Source organism: Meriones unguiculatus, chromosome 8 (assembly GCF_030254825.1).
Source record: "Meriones unguiculatus strain TT.TT164.6M chromosome 8, Bangor_MerUng_6.1, whole genome shotgun sequence".
Lineage (NCBI taxonomy): Eukaryota > Metazoa > Chordata > Mammalia > Rodentia > Muridae > Meriones > Meriones unguiculatus.
In genome coordinates this window covers 117,669,803-117,690,417 of record NC_083356.1, presented here as the reverse complement: position 1 = coordinate 117,690,417, position 20,615 = coordinate 117,669,803, and the positions used below count along the sequence as shown (strand labels likewise).

At 40.9% G+C, this 20,615-nt stretch overlaps 1 protein-coding gene across 2 annotated transcripts in view; it reads left to right on the top strand.

Moving 5' to 3' along the window:
* The window catches only part of Mtx2 (metaxin 2), a 52,608-nt gene extending 49,092 nt beyond the window's left edge, over positions 1 to 3,516 (top strand). For both annotated transcript variants that reach the window (XM_021650447.2, XM_060390432.1), the window contains exon 10: positions 3,089 to 3,516. In XM_021650447.2, the coding sequence (XP_021506122.1) occupies positions 3,089 to 3,260 (172 nt within the window). In that variant the 3' untranslated portion in view covers positions 3,261 to 3,516. The remainder of the gene's footprint in view (positions 1 to 3,088) is intronic.
* The last annotated feature ends 17,099 nt before the right edge of the window (positions 3,517 to 20,615 follow it).

Genomic DNA, 20,615 nt, shown 5'->3' with positions numbered 1-20,615 from the left:
TTCTTTGTGAGACACAGTATCTTAGCTGGTAAGGTATTAGCTTAAGATACATAGATTAGATTCTAAATTAGAAGCCTTGAATCCTACCCTTGGCTCTCACATATATTGAACAGTGACAGATTTTCTTTTTCTTTGTAGACTACTTTTACTTTCTAAAATTAAAACCACCTTACTGGTGCTCTTGATAAAAGAGTTAATCTTTGCTTTTAGAAAGAGAGGAAAAAGAAATTAAAGGAAATCTCATGGCAAGAACAGTAAGTGAGAAAGAAGACAACATCCTTTAGTAGCTGTTTTGAAGCTCACTATTATGTGTGTGTGATATTTTTAGCAGTTTGAAGAGATGGCAGAATAAATACTATTAGAAAAAAATTAGGGCCAGTCGGTGGTGGCCCAGGCCTTTAGTCCCAGCACTCGGGAGGCAGAAGCAGAGGATCTCCATAAGTTCGAGGCCAGCCTGGTCTACAGAGCGAGTTCTAGGACATCCGGGACTACACAGAGAACCCCAAATAAAAACTAAATTTGGTCTCGAAAAACCAAATAAAGATAGAAAAAAATTAGGAGACACCTAGACATAATTAATGGTTTTGGAATTAGATGATGCTATAAAGACTATCATAGAAATCCACAAGATAATAATAAATTAGGAAAAAAGAATGGGCAGGAGAAAATTTTAAATAGAAAAGATTAGGAAAATGTTCACATTTTGCAGTACTGTTTTCATTTTGATATTCAAATGAAAGAATAAATATCCAACAGAAAGTTTGATGATTCAAGATAAGGTAGCAGGACTTTAAGAATGTGTCATTTTAGAATGTTTTTCTAATAAAAAGTCTGCCGATTTGAAGGCAATAATACCTTTAAAATATCTTAAAGATCATAGGAAGAGAAATGGCATGTGTGAGCACTAGCCTCATACCCATACACACAATCACAGCCCTCGGAGACCCCTTTAAGCACAAGAATGGAAAGTAATATTGTTTTTCTTAGTATAATAAAGAAATTGAAGAGCAGATACATGACGGTCTTGGCACGATTCAACAATATATTGGACAAATGCTGAGTAAAGTAAATTTTTGAGAATGTTTTTGCCGTATGCGTATGTGCGGGGATCATGCTTGTGGGTGAAGGTCAGAGCATGGATTTTGGGTTGGTTCTCTCCTTTTTGCAGTGTGTGGCCCAGGGATTGAGTGTGTGTTACCAGGCATGCAGCCAGCCCCTTTGCTTGCTGAGCCATCTCTCTGCCACAAGTGTATTTTTTGTTGTTTTGTCCTTGTCTTTCCTAAGAGTTGCAGGTTTTCTGAACCTGTTGCCTTTGGGGTGAGGGGTGCAAATTCACATTTAGAAAAATTGGCGCTTTTAAGACTGGTTTAATGAGTTTTAAGAAGTTCATATATTGTGTAACTTAGTAACTTAATAACTTATATTTGTTTCTCTGCAGCAGGGTGGGTGGAAGCTGATTTTCTTCTTCTAACGTGTGTTCCTAAGATAGAACGCAAGTCATCAGGCTGGACAGCAGTGTTTAATCCTGTACGACTATCTTGCCAGTCTCACAAGTGTCCTTTTTAAAAGGAATTGTGTGCATTGGTAATTTATAAAAATCACAGTCAGTTCATGTGCATCACTTAAATTTGTAAGATTTGTAGGGCCTGATGGCAGACACACTTGGGAGGCAAAGGCGGGTGAACTTGTGAGTTTGAGGTTAGACCTACATAGAAAGTTGCAGGCCAGCCAGGACTACTTGAGGAAACATTGTCCCAGATTTTAAGGATTATACGAAATATACTTTGATAATGTGTTTGCTTTGTTTGGTTCAATTACTATACCACTTCCTCATAGACTATAAACTATAAAAAGCAACTTTGAAGTAGCTATGGTTGCACTGTCAGCCTTTGTATGCACATAGCCATGTATAAAAATTCAGTGCCACTGGAGTTTCACAGCTGTATGACATTTTGATCTCTTAAAGGATACTTCTGACCCACAGTAATTTGAACACAGACTCACTGTTGACCTCATCCAGAGCTTTCACTTACTGATAAAGAAGGTCCAGCCAAACAAGAAGTGAAGGAAGATTGACACTCTAATTGGATTAAGTCAATCAGTCCCCACGTGCAAGACCTCTCTTTTTAAGACATGTGTTAGGGATGTAGGGAAGTTAGTGTTTATATAACTTCTAGTCAAGTACTTTAACCTGCCTCTATCCATTTTGTGACCTTGGTTCTTTGTAAGGATATTTGTAAGGATTCTCCGTTTATGATGGAAAAAATGATGGTTCCATTAAGTTGAAGGGCACTTGTAATTAAAAAAAAAAAGCCATCTTTTGTGTGCCTTCTTTAACATGACAATAGTTGCATATTTTATTTTATTTTCAGATAAGAATCTGCTCTCTGACCCAAGACCCCCTTGAATTGACTGTGTTTCTGACTGGGTCCAAGTGTGCCAGGCCGCATGTCTCACTTCAGATAGTACTCCATCATTCCACCAAAAGAGGGAAGAAGGCAAAAGGTTGTGAACAACTATTGTTAGAGGAAAAGGTCCCACACCCTGCAGGGCACAAAATCCCGGAGAGCACATAGACTGTACTAAGAGCTAGGGACATAAAATTTCAGGCACTGCTGCCTTTAGAACTTACAAACCCTGGTGAGGAAAACAGTTCACTCAATGCAGTTGAGAGTGGACTAGGAAACACATCACCTTTTTATTGATGTAACGAGTACCTGGAGAGCCTGCTGTGTGTGTGTGTGTGTGTGTGTGTGTGTGTGTGTGTGTGTGTGTGTGTGTTCGTGATGTCTTAGAATATCTTTTTTTTTCCCTTTAGCATAGTACTGGAATATTAGAAACTTTATTTATTTGTTAATTAAAATAATAAATGCAGTTAAGTAATTCTTCCAGAACAAGCCATACAACTATCAAGTCGTAGGGTTTTTTCATGTTTTAAAATGGAAAAAAAACTATCAAGTTGTGATAGGATTTATTCCTGGGACTTTTTCTTTTAAATTGATGAATAAAATGTCTTTTTTAAATAGGATGCTTTCTAACAGAAGAATGAGGGCCCTCTCATGCTTCTGTCATCTTTACTTCATTTTAGGCCGACTGAACTCGACGCTCTGGTGTTTGGCCACTTGTACACCATTCTCACCACCCGCTTGACCAGTGATGAGCTTTGTGAGAAGGTGAAACACTACAGCAACCTCCTTGCTTTCTGTAGGAGAATTGAACAGCACTATTTTGAAGACCGGGGTAAAGGCAGATTGTCTTAGACTTGTACGTCAATTATTACTTAAAAAATCTTACTTTTGAAATATGTATTACTTGAACAATATGATAGCAGTTTCAGAACTTCAAAACCAAAAAACTGTTTTTTGAAACCTCAAGTTGATACTGTCCTAGACATGTTCTTTGTACTGTTCTTTGTGTACACCTTCATTTTCAATTGTTTGATTTGTTACATTATATTCTATATCTTGACATTTTGTTTCTTTATGAGCATATAAAAATAAACCTTAAGCAACTGTGGTTGTTTCATTTTCTTTGATCTTTTTTGCTATTCACTGAACTTCTTATGTGTAGAATAAACAACTCTCTAAGGAAAGCAGTTGATGTGTGTGCTCTGAGAGTACTCAGTACATGGTGAAACTGATCGTGGGAAAGTTATTTAAAGATGTGCACTGAGAAAGCACAGGTGACACAGGTCATCAGTGAGCCACAGACTGAACATGCTTCTCACCTAAAGTGAATTAAATGCTATTTCACTAGGGCAGGGACAATGTGATAGAACTATTTTATGGAGACAAGAACATCTTGATATTTTATTTTTATTTTTGGTGAAGGGAGGGTAGTTTTCATAGGAATATTGATGGGAATTCATATGCAAACATAAGAATTATATATCGTCTCAGATTTTCCAGTGTTTTCTGTCCCATTACACCATTAGTGGTGGTTTAAAGAATCAGATATAAATCTGTCATTAATATGTTGCGAGTGATAGTTGTTTGGTACTGCCTTCTTATCCTTTACCAAGTATTTCTATCTCAATCTTCACAGATCGCTTAATGGTAGCTATTACCTCCAGTTTACAAAAGACGAAATGGAGACAGAAACAGTAATTTTAAAAAATTTTTATACATGCATACAAGTATTTTAGTCATGTCCTTCTCTCACTTCGCCCAGTACCTTCTACTTGCTCTCCAGTATCATCTCCTCCCCAACTTCCTGTCTTTAAAAAACATTAGAAAGTTTTTACAGCCTAAGTCAAATTGCTCGTGTATGTCATCTGCTGTAGGTTGTGGGGCACACTACCAGGGGCTTTCCTTTCCCCCAGAGAAAAGTGACCTTCCCTCCCCTCAGTTGCCATTGGCTTCTCAACAAGAAGTGGGATTTTGGGAGGAGCCCTTCTCTGCTCCATGCTGACATGGTCTTTCTCGTTATCATTTCTATTTCATCTCCAAGTTAACACTTCCCCCGCCCTCCCCCTCCTTCAGACAGGGTTTCTCTGTGTAGCCCTGAATGTCCTGGAACTCTTTCTCTAGACCAGACTGGTCTCAAACTCAGAGATCTGCCTGCCTCTGCCTCCTGAGTGTTTGGATTAAAGATGTGTGCCGCCAATGCCAGGCTTCAGGGTAAACTTTTAAGGGCTAATTAAGTTTCATCTTTTAATCCCATAGAGGGGAAAAACAAAAAAGTGCCTTACGATGTAGCTTTTGCCTGGAACTCAGAGACTTGCAAGCCTCCATCCCCAGAGTGCTGGGATTATAGGCGTTTGCCCCACTTCAGTTTCGGGTTTTGTTTTTTGAAAGGTTTTAAAAATCTTGTGGGTGAGTCTTTGCATGTTTGTATGTATACCAAGTGTGCACTGGTATGCTCAGAGGCCAGGTCCACTGGAGCTGAAGTTACACACAGCTGCATTGTAGGTGCTGAGATCTGAACCTCAGAGCAGTGGCCACTCTTATCTGCCAGCCCAGCCCCCAGAGTGCTGTGTTCATTCAACACACAGACAAGGTTGTGTAAAGTAATCACTCTGGAGAGGGCAGCGTGTGAAATTTAGATCAGAATTAACCTATAGTAACAGCCTACTGGCTGCCTGCAGTCAGAGTGTTTATTCTTAATGGGTTAAATGCAGAGGGACATGTTTTTTAGAGGACAATTAGAATTTATTTTGATTCTGATGTTTATAAGGTATATACATTTATCAAACTGCATTTTACTATATGTAAATTACAGCCCAATAAAGTTTATTTCAGTAAGTTGGATAATACTTTGTTCTCGTAATCATAGAAAATAGATTTCCTTTTGAAAGTTACTAGCTTTGGTGCTGGGGGCTGGGGGCTGGTCCGGGCTAGGACTCCCAAGCTCTTGAGTACCAGCTTACACTTGGTTACTTGTTCAGGTCTTCTGCTCCCGCCTAGTGTAAGGAGAGGCCTGTGCTACATCAGCTCTAGATGGAGGTGACTCGCTTTCCCTGCCTGGCTAATGAGTAAAGGTGGGTCTTGTTCCAGATTGTTTCTTTTTTCATTTCAGATTCTGGTTAACCCTAACACCCAGCCCTGGTTTCAGCCCTGTTCAGTTTCCTCGCCTCTTAAACCACTGTACAGTTTTTAAGTGATTTGGTGCTCTGTCACACATTGCTGTAGATGAGGTAAAACATTTTTTAGATGAAGTAGGTGCTTAACCTGTGATTCCTGAGGATGTCCGCTTGTGGTCATACACCCCTGTCCATGTTACTGTGCTTTGTTTTCACTGCCCCATGTCTCTCTGTAGCAAGCAGCCCCAAACTCAGGCAGAAAGGTGATGAGGAGAGTGAGGCGGACCGGTGTTAGCGGTGGGAGCTCTGCCATGTTAGAATCCCCCTATGTAAAGGCATTAAAACAAGGAGAAAATTAGTTTGCCAAACATCTGTAGGCCATATTCACCTGATCGACTAAACCCATTTGACTTGGGACTGAAACTGGGAAGTATGGGTGGCCAAAGTGCATGCTACCTATGTATGTCAGAGCATCCAGGGTTAGTAGATTAGTAGGTGAGTTACCTCCCACACACACACCAAAAAGAAGTACTGTGTAAAGGAGTGTGTTGAGAAGGCTCAGGGTCCTTTCTCTCTGCCTGGCCACTGCTTGTGTCTAGTGCTAAGCGATAGGAATAAAGCTGACGGCATCGTGTGACTTCAGTTACTGGCCATTGCAAAGAGCTTTCCTTTTTGCCAATAGCAAATGTTAACTTTGTTGTGGGTTTGAGCAAAACTACATTTGTGCACGATTGCAGTATTTCAGAAGTAACAAGAGAACGGGTAGCTCCCAAATGACCCATTACAGTGTCTAAGACTTGGGTAAGAATTCCATTTTCTCATTTATTATTGGGTCAGTCATCCATTTAATATGTATTTAAATGCAGGCAGAAGTGAGTTGGTCTCTGTTCTCTGAAGGTACTTAGAACTTAGTGTTAGGAGCAAGAACATGCAGCTCTGGGGCTGCAGAGGCGAATATTGCTGAGATGAGCTTAATGAAGCCTCAGGGGATCAGCTGGACGGTTCGCGAACGCCTCATTTCCCGTGGGTGGCCCCTCGAAAGTGGAGCAGAGCTTCTGCAGTTCTCACAATTATCACCCACTTGCCTGTAGGTCTCCAGTTGTGGTTTTTGTTTTCTGTTTTTTTCCCCCCTTGCATTAGTCAGGTTGAAGGATTCGTGGTATTAATCACGAGTGAAGTTGTTATTTATCACCTGCTGGGTGAGAAATAATAATTTTGGCACGAGTGGGGCAGCAGGCCAGAGGTACCAAATTAAGTAAAACATCTAAACACTAGCAAGGATCATTTCTCTGATTAATGAATTGTTACAAAGAAAAAGCACGACTCATTATCTGGTCTTACCAATACAAAGCGGGGCGTGTAAGAAAAAGCAGGACCGGCTTGCTCGGGCCAGTGTTTGTTCCATTACTTTCCCTTCTTATTGTCTCTACAGATTTGTGCTGCAATCATGGCTTTTTTTGTTTTGTTTTGTTCAGTTTTTTGTTTTCTTTATTGCCAAAACATAAAAATTGGAAAATAACTTGCTTTAATATTACATTAGAAAATATTAAAATGATTATTGAAACAGTGATTTTCTTTTTTTTTAAGACAGTGTCTCACTGTGTGCCCTTGGTTAGCTTAGACCTCTATGGAGACTAGTCTGGCCTTGAACTTACAGAATTCACTTGCCCTTACGGAGATTAAAGACATGCCCCACCACAAGCAGCCCGAAACAATGGTCTTTGTAACTCTGAAGGTATCATAATGATTTTTGAGCCAGGACAGGTGAATCACCTTGAAGATGTTTTGTGACCTCAATGCATTTGACCCACCCCTCACCGCCATTACTGGGGACTGGATGTAGGACTTTCTGCATTATAGGCAAGTTCTCTCCTGCTCAGCTGTTTATTCAGCTTGCTTTTTCATTTTTATTTTGAGATGATCTCAACAAATTGTGTAGGATGACCTTGAACTCACTGTGGAGCCCAGGCTGAATTTGGACTTATGGTCCTCCTGCCTCAGATCCTGCATAGCTAGGATTACAAGCATGTGCCACCAAGCCCAGCTAAATTAAACTGTTGTCTAAAAATGCTAACATTGTTATGGTTTCTGCTGAACGCCCTTGATGAAGGGCTTGCTTAAAAATGAGTCCATTTTTTGTGGGTCTCTGACAATTTCAAAATAGGGCAGTTGGTTTCACTGATTAAGAAATGTTTTTATTTTATAATGACATTAAGAACTTTCTTTTCTATTCATGATGGGAATAACAAGGACTGTGCCTTAAATAACTAAAGAAATCAGATGAAATATGTGAAATGAAGGTTCCACTCATGATGGGAATAGCAAGTCTTCCCAAGATGTGAAGCTTCCTTCTGGTCCAAGTACAGATGTTGCTAAAGATTAACTCTTGGCTAAAACCAGTGTGTCCAGAAACTCAGCCATAGCTTCTCCCTCTCAGACAGCTGCAACCAGAGACTGGTCTCTAACAGATGTCCTCTTCCTGAGGTGAGATTCTGGATTAGCTAGTGCTCTGAGTCTCCCAGTTGCCATTGGTGTGTCTCCAGCAGAATGCACGGCCCACCCAATCCCATGTTTTCTGTATATGCGTCTAGTGTTTCTTCATTCCCCCGAGTTCTAGGTCTCTTCAGGTTGTGGCAGGTGGGGCCAAATTAGGCCTTTACTAATGGCTGTCTAGACCCACTAAAGAAAGCCTAGAAAAAATTTGACAGAAAGGAATAGATTCCAGGCAACATTTTAAAACAAAGCCTTGAATTAGTTAAGGAACACACAAATCTCTAGTATCCAATAATGTAAAAATTAGTGTCTGGCATCCAGTAAGAGGAGAAAAAAACAAACAAACAAACAGGTGTACAAGGAAGGAGGAGAAAAATCAATTGGTAGAACTAGGCCTAAACATGGCACATGTAAAGAACTAGACAAGGGTGGGCAGTGACCATGTTTCCCATATACTTGAAAACCATGAAAACACACATTGTAGACACAGGACTTTGAATGTGCTAAGGACTGGATGTAAAGAAACCAGGATTATATAGTTTGCTTTTCAGGAAATGTACTGAGTATTGAAAGTCTTGAAAAAATTGTATTTTCAAACAAGAAAATAATCCTGAATGACAGATTCAACTGCTAAATTTTATTGTCACATTAGAAATTACCTTGTGATTTTTATATCTTATGTATATATTTGTGGATATAGATGTGTATGTGTGTTTATCTATGGGAATAAACAATGTTCCTTTTTATTTGGTATTTTGTCAAAGCTTGATAATCATTTGGTAATCGCTGTAGACCAGTAACAGGCTCCAGCTTCCTGTGCTCTTTAACAGCAGTTAATGAACACTATGTCCATGCACATCTAATCTGAATACAGTATATCAAATGAGAACTTTGCTTCTGAAATAGTCCAGGAGAAAGAGTGATTTTATTTTAAGCTCCTTTGACAATGATTAATATGGAGGATTATATATAGTGCTTAAAGTAACTAACTTTTAAAAATATATCAAATCAAAGACAGCCCTAACAGAAGTGTAGTCAAGGATCTCTGTATTTGGCCTCCTGTTACAGTGCCAGGACAGAAACCACAATATGAGAGCCACCTACTAACAGAACTCAGCCAGTGCTTCTAAAGCCTGAAAACTGAGCTGCCCTGTGATCCATTTATACCTTTCTGCGGTATATTCCTGAAGGAGTCCAAGTCAGGATCTAATAGAGACACTGCTCATTTGCGTTTGCCACGGCCTCTTAACAGCCTTACAGAATCAGCAAAGGATGCATGGCAAAGAAAGTGTGCTGTGTATGTACAGTAGAGGCTTACTCAGACATAAACAAGGAAAATCCATGTTTGTGGGACACCTGGATTGAATGGGAGAACTCTGTTAAAATAAACCAGACTCAGTACAAATGCCATGTTTTCTCTCATCTGTGGAATATGGGGACAGGGAGACATAAAGCAGAAGGGAGACTTTGGGGAGAGGCTGGGAATCAGGGAACATGGGATTGAGCAGGAAATAAAAATATGATCAAAGCACTGTATATACAAGTTTAAAACTATCACAGTAGTGCCCATTATTTCACAGGGGTCTTTTCAGAGACTGATACTCCAACCAAGGACCATTCATGGAGATAACCTAGAACCCCTGCTCAGATGTAGCCCATGGCAGCTCAGGATCCAAATGGGTTCCATAGTAATGGGAACAGGGACTATCTTTGACATGAAACCAGTGGCTGGTTCTTTGATCACAGGGAGCAGCCTTACCAGGCCACAAAGGAAGACAATGCAGACCTGATAGGCTAGGGTCAGATGGAGTGGGAGGAGGACCTCCCCATCAGTGGACTTGGAGAGGTGTATGGGACAAGGTAAGGGAGGGAGGGTGGGATTGGAAGGAAATGAGGGAGGGGGCTACAGCTGGGATACAAAGTGAATAAACTAATATAAAAATTAAAAATTGGTGCCCATTATTTTGCCCAATATATATATAATTCAGGTGCTTCCCCCCTCCTAGTTTCTTCCACATATATATGGGAAAAAGCAACTGAATTCAAACAGATATTTACTGAATATTTTTATGTTGTATTTGTTGAATTTTGAAGGACAGGCAAAACCAGACAGCTCCTATTCTCAAGAAGTTTCAATCTATACATGTAGATAAGACAAAAATGGGCCCAGGGATGTAGCTCAATGGTAGAGTACTTCTAAGCATGCATAGGCCCCTGAGCTTGGTGCCCAGTACGAATGAATGAATAAGTGAGTGAATGGATGAATGAATGAATGAATAAATGAAAATAATTTTTTAAAGATGAAAATGTTTTAAAAAATCAAACAAGAGTGCCAAATTTAGCAAGGGATGTATACCACAGATAGTGTCAAAAAATAGATGTGCTTCTAAAAAATTAGTGATATTTAATGGAAAAGCTGTGGGAAGTTTCATGGAGAAAGCTGAATAGCAAAAGATGTAGATTAGAAGGCCATGATACAAAAGTGATAGCACATGCCATGGATAACTAAAGCAGTGTGGTTGACACAAAGTTTCTTTGGAACGGTCATGGAAGATGAAATTAGAAGTGTGAATTTGAACTAGATTACGAAGGGCTTTGAGGGTATTTAAATAACTTAGACATTTAGGCAATACACGTTAATTTTAGACACACTTGTGCCTGGACATTGCACTGAACTTGGAATCAAAATACTTGAGGCTGACTCCTGGCCCCAGTTGGTAAGCAGTGTAGATATGGACCCACTTGGCTTACATCCTCTTTGAGTCTGAGTTTCCTCATTTACAGAATGGCCATCTTTTTTAAAAAAAAATTAATTTGTTTATTACAGTTTATTCACTTTGTATCCCAGGTGTAGCCCCCTCTCTCATCCCCTCCCAATCTCACTCTTCCTCCCTCATCTCCCATGCCTCTTCCCCAGTCCACAGAGAGGGGAGGTCCTCCTCCCCCTCCATCTGACCCTAGCCTATCAGGTCTCCTCAAGACTGGCTGTATTGTCTTCTTCTGTGGCCTGGTAAGGCTGTTCCTCCCTCAGGGGGAGGTGATCAGAGAGGTGGCCAATCAGTTCATGTCAGAGACAGTCCCTGTTCCCCTTATGGACACTGAGCTGCCATGGGCTACATCTGAGCAGGGGTTCTAGGTTATATCCATGCATGGTCCTTGGTTGGAGTATCAGTCTCAGAAAAGACCGCTGTGCCCAGATTTCTTGGTTCTGCTGCTCTCCTTGTGGAGCCCCTGTTCTTCCAGGTCTTACTATCTCCCCTTCTTTCCTAGATTCCTTGCACAGAGTGGCAATCTTAACACTGACTCCGCCCACCTTGCTTTCTTGGAGTAGAGGTCAAATGGTTATTGTGGATGATGAAATACTCCAGAAACCGAAGCTTTTTGTTTAATGGAGAAAAGAGTATGATGATTTGATTGGCTATTGAGCAGGTAGATCAGGAAGTGCTGTGCAGTATGCCACCCATAGCCAAGAGACAAAAAGGGGAGGGGGGCGAGAGGTCATTTTATTAAGCTTATGTAGCAAGTACCTAAATTAGGAAGACTAATAAAAAAAAAGGACACAGGCCTGAGAAAAGTCTAGAAGGAAGGGCTAACAGGGATGGGGGGGTCATTGGATGTGATGATGTAAAAGTGGGGTTCAGAGCCCCAGTGTGTTGAGTTGGTCCTGCAACAGGAAGTCTCTCCTAGACCGTTTTAAACAGCACTGGTTTTCATAGTCCAATAAAGCCGCCCGGTCATCATCTGCGGTGTTACAGATACTCAGTAACCATGTACTTAATATTTTAAGGCCTTAAGAGAACAAATGGCCTGGAAATGGCCTTGACTTTGTTCCTTTTATAACATGTAAATTGAATTTGTCAGAATAAGCTTCTAGCGGGTTGCTGGCCTCATCTTATAAACTCCCTAAATGTAACTTCACAAAATCCATCACACTCATTTTCCTCCTAGTTTTATTGTTAACATATGTATGGTCCCTTTTCCCTATTTTGCCATTAATTGAAAGAGTGACAGGTAATCACAAGTGGCTAATCTTGATGGACATTTTGTTTACTGTCTTTTTTTTTTTTAAGTACTGCTAATTGGACATAGTGCTTCCGTGTATGCCAGACAGACATTCTACTGTCTAGCTACAGCCCTGCCAATGGCCTGCTCAGTTGTGAGTGTTTAATTTCTGGAAATCGTGTTGAAACACCACCAAGACACCTTTGATGGCTGTGGATCACAAAGCATCCCTATCTTATGTGTGATTTTCCTTTTTAGAATACTTAAGTGGGTTGTTTTGTTGTTTTTTTTAATTTTCTTTTGGACAATTTCGTGCATATATAGTGCACTCTATATTCTTATTCCCTACTTCCTCTTAGTTCTCTGCATCCCTGCTCCCTCTGCTTCTTCCCTATACCTCCTTTTGTTTACATTCATGCCTTTTGTTTTGTGACCCTCTGATTTTAACCAGGACACTGGGAATGAAACCATCCATTGTAGCCTGGTGAGCTCACTGCTATACAACTGCAAGCAATGGCTGCCCCTCTCCTAGAAGCCACTCAGTTTCCAGTAGCTCAGCCAGGAGGGGTGAGGTCCTGTGAGCCACTCCCCATCCACAACTGGCTGTTGACAGGGCCAGTGTGGGCAGCTGAAGCCCCTGTGAGATCACGTTTGCAGTAGCTGTATTGTGCTCTGAAGGAGCATCTCCTTTCCTGTCTGTTGGCTCTCCCTTTCTTTCCATTCTCTCCCCCAGCATTCCCTGAGGAGTCCCCTAGAGGGGGTGTCATGGGCGTCCTGTTCAGCCTGAGTGCTGTGCCACCCTTTATTCTAAGCGTGTTGAACATCCATAAAGCGTCTCCATCAAGACCTGGAGGGGCCAGTTTTGCTTTAGAACGTACTTTTGAATTAAAATGAGAGACTTGGACTGATCTTCAAAATCCTTATTTGGAAACTTTTAAAGTCTGAGTATGTTCTGTGGCGGAGGATGACAATGAAATGCCTCACATGTCTTCATCTAGGCAGTTTGTGTCCATGTGAATTTTATAGTGAAACAACCCCATCTGCTTCTGACTGATTTACACTTCACCCATAAAAAAAGGATTTTGTGGGTATTATTTGGTGTCCAAACAGAATCCTTTGGGACAGTCATTAAAATTCTTAGTTATCCTCCTTTATCACTCCCTCTATCACCCTGATAAAGACGGAGAATAATAACGTGAGAGACATGCTGTGCTTTAGTTGAAGTCAATGTCTGGATTTAAAAGGAAAATAAAACATTCCTTAAAAGGAGAAATAAAGCTTACAATCTCAAAAGCTTGCATGTATTTAAAATTTTAAAACTGTGTATGTCATGTAGTGTGTGCATGATCAAGAACAGATGTGACGCACGTATATAAGAAAATTCTGTTGACGTGTCTCTAGAACCACAGTGATCTGCAGAGGTGCAGCTTGGTCTTGGCACTTTGCAGGAGAGCCCAGGTCTAGAGTAATAGCAAATCCTTGAAATGAATTGCACCTGCTAGCTGCAGCAGTAACTTGCCCTGTTTACAGCCGGTGATAACAAATATGCCCTGTACGTTCTCTTCCAGAAGAACAAAATGCAGGTCATTTCTAAGGCATTTGGCACAGCAGTCAAGCAGGGCCAACAAAGCTTTCCCCTTTATCAAAATATATTCATTCCAGTTTTCAAATTGCTGTTTTCGAGTCCTAAATCTCTACCCACACTGATTCCTGCGGGTCGGACTTTGACCCTGATTGGAACGAAATCCGGAGTCAGATATTCCGGGCGGGGCGCTTCTACCTCCCCGCGTGTCAGAAGCCATATTGCTGCAAATGCCTCACACACCTAGGAGTGCGGCTTGTGGAACTGATGAGGTGAGAGCGCTGCACAGCGGCGCGGGCCTGGTAATCACAGGACTGAGGAAACACATACATCATCTGCCACACAGGTTGGCATTTCAAGTAAAAAACCTTCACACTGTGTAAGGTGTTGGACAAATGATGGCCATATGCATGTTTGTCTGGGTGCAGATGGCTCTGTGTTCTCAGAGACGAGAAAGCTGAGCTCGGCTCTTTTTGCAGACAGTTTAATATCGGTGACACAGTTTATGTCCTCTGCAAAAACAATAATGGGACGGAAGGTGACATAAATTATTTGCAAATCGTTTGACATATGCAGGGCATTGTCCTTGCAATAATCACCATCAGTCTGTCAGTTTAAGATATGAACCGTGCCACTGCCATTTTATATCACTGTGTTAAAGCTTTCACATGCTGTAATTTTACAGATTTGTTCTGTGGGGACCCATGGCAACACAAATCATATTGGATTGTGTTTAGTCATGTACTGTATCACACACATTGCTTAGATAAAAACAAAAGCGCACATTCCGTAGCATGGGGGTCTTGAGGCCGTCTCTTCCATTTCCCGTCTTTGTAAGGCGGTGCCCGAATAAAATTCTCCGTCGGCACCATTACTCAACTTTAGTTCCTTCCTCAAGTTAGTGAGGTTGTTTATGGGAGTGTTAGCTTTCTAATCACCAAGCTACCCAGGCTGTGCAGGACTGAAAAGGCTTCACACGGGGCTCCTCCTTAACCATGCTTCTTCATTCGTTCAAAGTTAGTATGCAAGTGTCCAGGATATGTCCAAACCTCCGTTAATCCGTATGTGGATTATTGCCTATGTTCCCAGCCCAAGAATTTAGCTGCAAACGGTGATTAAACAGCAGGCCTGTGGTGTCCTTGCTTCTATTGTATGAACTTAATGCTACATGTCATGTTTCACTTACTGAGCAGTCGATAGCGATTGGTGTTGAGAACTGCGTCTAACAGTGGAACCATCCGGAGCAAATGTTTGAAAAGGTATCGGAGTCGTTGCTGTACCGCACATATTTGCGCCAATTGATAAATGACCTTTAGAGAGAGTTTCTCAATTTCCCAGAGTTTATAAGAAAACTATAAATTCTAAAACAGGGCACTCAGAATTCGAGTGCAAGATTTCCCAGAGAAATATGATTTGTTGTATTTGGCAAAGTTGCTTCCACTCTGTGATATCAACAAAGCCGCATCTGCTGCCTCTCACGGTGCAGCCCTTAGAAAAGATTTATTGCATTTCCATCTTTGAAATAGTATTTATTCGTATGCCAGGTAGCCACGATCAGTTTGCTGTCGTAATTATCGCCGTCTGATAAGTGCCCCGAGACATGCATTTACAGACAAATTGTTTTAACCTGTCTTAAATGGTGCATTTAAACGGTACATTAGGGGATTTGACATTAAGTTTAGATGATTTCAGAAAATCTTTATAGTAGCATTAAATTGGAGCATACTTGGCACTCAGAACAAAGTTAAACAAAAATTTTAGGCTTGATGAGGATGCCAATACAATCAAATGTTATATTTAAGGGACTAAATGTGAAAGCAGAATTGTTTTCATTGTCTTCCAACAAGCTTAACTAAGCCATTATTTTGTGAGTTGCTGCCAGTTTGCTGGCTGGAGAGCTTCGCTTCTGTGTCTCTCCTTCGATTGAGCCTGTGTGGCCGGATGCCCGTGTGTGCCTCCAAACCTGCATGCTCTTCAGGAACACGTCCTTGCTTAATTTCACCAACTCAGTGCTCTCCCTTCTGTCCTGCACCTTTTATGCTAATTTCTGTTATAAAACACGTCTATGCTGTAGTCAGTTCTTTCCATTTTCGTTACTCTACAGGTCTTTGATACTGTGTTGGGTACAAGATGCTCCGTAAACATTGGTTGAATTGAATCGTTTTTAAACACTCATTTTTCATCTCAGTGTTGTCCTGTACTGTCAGTAGCTGCTGGTGAACCCACTACCTGTCTGTTTTGCTGCCCTCCCCTGCTTCAGACCCACCACATCCCTCTGCTAAGACTCACTAAATAGTCCTTTCAGAAGGACACTCCTGTCCTACCACCTGCTTTAGTTGAATACACGCTTCCTCAAGGTCCGTGTTCTGCTTTCCTCTTTCTGCTCCACGGACTCTCAGATGCTGTGCATTATTTCTCTCCGGCAGGACTTTCCAAATATTATCTTCACACTAACATTTGTAGGGGTTTTCTTTTTAATTTTAGTTTGCAATTCTTCTTTAATTTTGGCTATTCTTTATAATTTTTGTTTGCGACAGAGTCCCTTTATGTAGCTATGGCTGCCCTGGAACTTTATATGTAGGCCAGGCTAACCTCAAGCTCATGGGGATTTATTTGCTCTCCTCCCAACTGCTGGGATTAAAGGTGTGTGTCACTATGTTCTACGTTAGTTATAATTCTTTTTGTTTGTTTGTTTGTTTTACTGTGTAGCCCTGCCTGCCCTGAACTTGCTTTGTAGACCAAGCTGGCCTCAAACTCACAGAGATCCACCTGTCTCTGCCTTCCCAAGTGCTGGGATTACAGGCATGTGCCACCATGCCTGGCTATAATTTGTAATTCTTATAGCTGTGCCTTTTACAAAGTCTGACCTCTTAATATCTACTTGTGGCTCTTACATGTCCAGGCCTAGATTTCTCTCTGTCTCTCAATTGTTTTACATAATAATTATTTTAAAAACTCATTATGAAAAAAACACACTCACTTGAGCAGACAGAGTATAGAATAGTGAGTTTCTTGTCCTCATCATCTGGCTTCAGCAATAATGGCTCTAAGGACAACCTTACTGCCTCAAGACAACTAGCCCCCATGCTCCTTGGTTTTGACAAAGATATGAGATAATAAACAAACTCACATAAAGTATGCATTTAATAAAAATCTTTTGAGGCCTTACATATCATGATGGCAAAATTGTCATACTCTTTTAATATGCAATCAAAGTTTAGGTTTCTTGGTTCTCTCACAATGTAGTTTTGAAATTGTATTTATTCAGGTTGCATATGATAGATAATACATGCTTTAAATCCCCGCTTCGTGGAGGCAGAGGAAGCGGGTCTCTGTGAATTCAAGGCCAGCCGAATCTATGTAGCAAGTTCCAGGACATCCAAGATTATATAGGGAGACTCTATATCAAAAAGATAATAAAAAAAACCAAGCAAAACAAAACAAAACAGTGAAAAAGAAATTGTGTTTGTTTAAGTAAAACCCAATTAAAGACCACACTTTTCTATCAGCTGGTCTGTCTTAAGTTTGAAGAACTTTTTTTAAATTGGAATTTAGTTGTTGGGGTGGTAGGTATGTGTCCTGTAGCCTTTTCTATAGTTTGGGTTTACTGATGGTGTCTTCTTCCATTTATTCATTGTATAATTTTTGATTAGTGAATTATTTCCATCATATACTTCGAAGGTGCATTTTTTTTCATGTTTCAGAGTCGGTGCTATTTTGGTTTCATAATCAATGCTAAGAACTCCACTTTTCCTTCCCTAAACATTTAGCAATGTATGCTACAAGTATGTTTAGAAGCATTTCAGAAACCGTTAGAAATTCTGCCCCAAACCCAAGCCAAAACTGTCTCGTCTTTCTAAATGAAAATCATCAACAACTCAAACAGCATTTTACAAGCTAAGCTTTCTTACACAATACAAACCCAGAGTAGATTGACTTGGTGCACGCTGAGGAACCCCAGGGGAAAGTTACTAGACGACCTGTCCGTAGTTAAGCCCAATGATTTTTCAAGGACAGAAACCTTATATGTACTCAAAACACTGTGATTCGCAGTGTGCCGTGGCCTGGAGTCTGAGCGTTTTGTTCAGTTTCTGTTGGCGTGTTGAGGTTTGGTGTCATGGAGTATGGAGAGCTCATGCTGCGTTCACAGGTCTGCAGTGAAGTCTCATGGCACAGCCCGGCACTGCCCAAACATCCTGGCCTCCTCGTGCTTTGGGGTGGGAATTAAGTTTTTGCTTGTCCAGCATTCAGCAACCCTTAATTATTCCCACAGTTTTTGTGATTTTCACATTCAGTTATGTGACCCCTGTATTGGGTTTTAGAAACTGAGTTTTAATGATTTCATTTTTATTTATCTCATAGATAAGAAATAGTGCCTTACTTTAATTTTAGAAATACATTTTATTGTCATGTAATTTACATTTTAAAATGTAAAATTTAAGTGTACAATATTTGGGGTCTATAAAAAGGAGCCTGACACAGAGGACCTCTGAAAAGCTCTGCCCAGCAGACCATCAATGCAGATGCTGAGACTTATGGGCAACCTTTGGGCAGAGTACAGGGAATCTTAGGAAAGAAGTGGGAAATAGTAAGATCAGGAGAGGACAGAAACTCCACAAGGAGAGCAACAGAACCAAAAAATCTGAGCACAGGGGTCTTTCCTGAGACTGATACTCCAACGAAGGACCATGCATGGAGATAAGACCCCTGCACAGATGTAGCCCATGGCAGTTCAGTATCCAAGTGGGTTCCATTGTAATAGGAACAGGGACTGTCTCTGACATGAACTGATTGGCCTGCTCTTTAATTACCTCCTCCTGAGGGGGAAGCAGCATTACCAGGCCACAGAAGAAGACACTGCAGCCACTCCTGATGAGACCTAATTGACTAGGATCTGAAGGAAGGAAAAGAAGTCCTCCCCTATCAGTGGACTTGGGGAGGGGCATGCATGCAGAGGGTGGAGGAAGGGAGGGATTGGGATGGGAGAAGGGAGGGAACCACAGGGGGGATACAAAGTGAATAAAGTGTAATTAATAAAGAAAAAATATACACAGCTGTGTGACTGTCACCCAAATCAACACATTCAGAGTTTCCGTTGTCCCACTGAGCCTGTGAAAGACCCCCACTATCACTGCCAGTGTACAAACGTAAAGGAAAGCCACATTGATACTCACACTTGGACGAGGGGAGTGCCACATGGCGTGTTTTGGGTGACTTGAATCTCATAGCTCCCTTGGGGGGGGGTCCTTAGTGTTGTCTAGCTGAAAAAAAGGGGTGAATTTTCTATTTTTGTTACATGTTCTATGTAGTTTAAAAGGGAAAGATGAGTCTCACTGTCAGAAGCAAAAAGCTGTTTTTCACTCCCTCTATTAAGAGTTTGGATATTTTTCCAGATGGTTAAAGACAACTTGTCTTCCTTTTGTTAGCCTGTTTTTCTGTGATCTTATTGGATACTGTCCCTTTCTCGCTCCCTTTTTCTGTCTCTCTCTCTCTGTGCATGTATAGACATGTACTCTGTGTAATATACTTTATAAACAGATGCATGTGTTTGTGTGTAAAAATAAAGATATTAACTGTATGAAATAAGTTGCTAATTTGTATTGGTGTCCTTATTTTCAGAAAACATCGTTTGCTATGGAGAAGCTAGTTCACATATGTGTATATGTAATATAAAAACTTATTAATTAAACCCACCCAAAGCGTGGAGGAAGCCATTCATTTTCATCCAGTGTTATTGTATAGTTTCATTTTAAAAACATAAAATCTTTTACTTGGCACACGTCCTGGTTATGTGATATGACGAATGCATCTAGTTTTATCTTTGTGACATGTAACTCTCCAGGCGACCCAATGCTTCTTATTAAAAAGTCAATTTTCCCTCACTGATTTAAATATTTATTAAATCCTAAACTTGAAATGTTTATTAAATGCAAAAAATTCTTCCTTGCTCTGAGTCTAATTCAGGCTTTCTTAATAGTTTTATTGTTCTCCTCATTAGTGTACCGAAAAGACAATATTTGATATTTGAGACTTTGTTAGTTAACTCTCTGTTTTCCTGGCGATTACTGGTTCGTTTGTTGTGTTACATTAACTCCATAACCTGCCTGTTTAACTGCAGGCAAAAGTTGAGAATGAGCGGAAGGCACTTGCTATTTGGCGGGAAGTGATCTATAGAGAAATGTCCTATTTGAGGAACATTTTGAAGGTTAATTTTTCTGAAGCAGGTGTTGCACGGAGGGGTAATTGGGATTAAGGTCATTTGGGAAGGGGGAGTCTGACTGAGACATTAACCTTGGCGCTTCATCTAGCAAGCGAGAAAAACCTGGAGAACAGAAGTTGGAGCAAAACAACAAAGGAGGTAACAGCATATCTTATCGCTCTGTGCTAGCCTAACTCTGTGTCCCCGTGCAGTTTCTAAAGAAGTTGACCCGCCCTGGTTTGGGCATTTCCCACAGGGACGGGGTTGTCCGCTGCCCTTCAAATACAAGACTCGTCTGGTCTAGTCTTAGATTTGTGCACAGAATGGCTAGCCACGGACAACGCTGGCCTGCTGTAAGCCATCTGCTCCTGGAATAGTTGGGAGAAAGTGCTGGGAGAATCACTATGCATTAGTAAAGCCTTTGGAATTAATCAGATCTGGGTTCAAATCTTAGCACTAACACTTCCTAGTTTTGTAACTTCGGGGAACTCGGTTTCCTCGTTTGTATCGAGCACCCTATTGCCTGCCTCATAGATGCTGGGCTGTTCAACTATTACATACTAGTGTCTCCTTGTCCTCTTTGTTAAAGCGTTGGTATTATCTTTCTCTGTGAGCAACAGCAATACAGCCAGGAAATGGCAGCTGTGATCTTGACTTTCTGATTATTGTATTGGTGAAGTAACTTATGCTTAAATTCCATGTCACTCTATTTAGAGTTTGGATGCTACAGAGAAAGGGATGTGTTTATTTCTTTGAAAGAATGGTTTTAGCAGAGACGGCCGGGACCCTTGCTTCTTTTTCGGGAGAGTCTGCTGGAA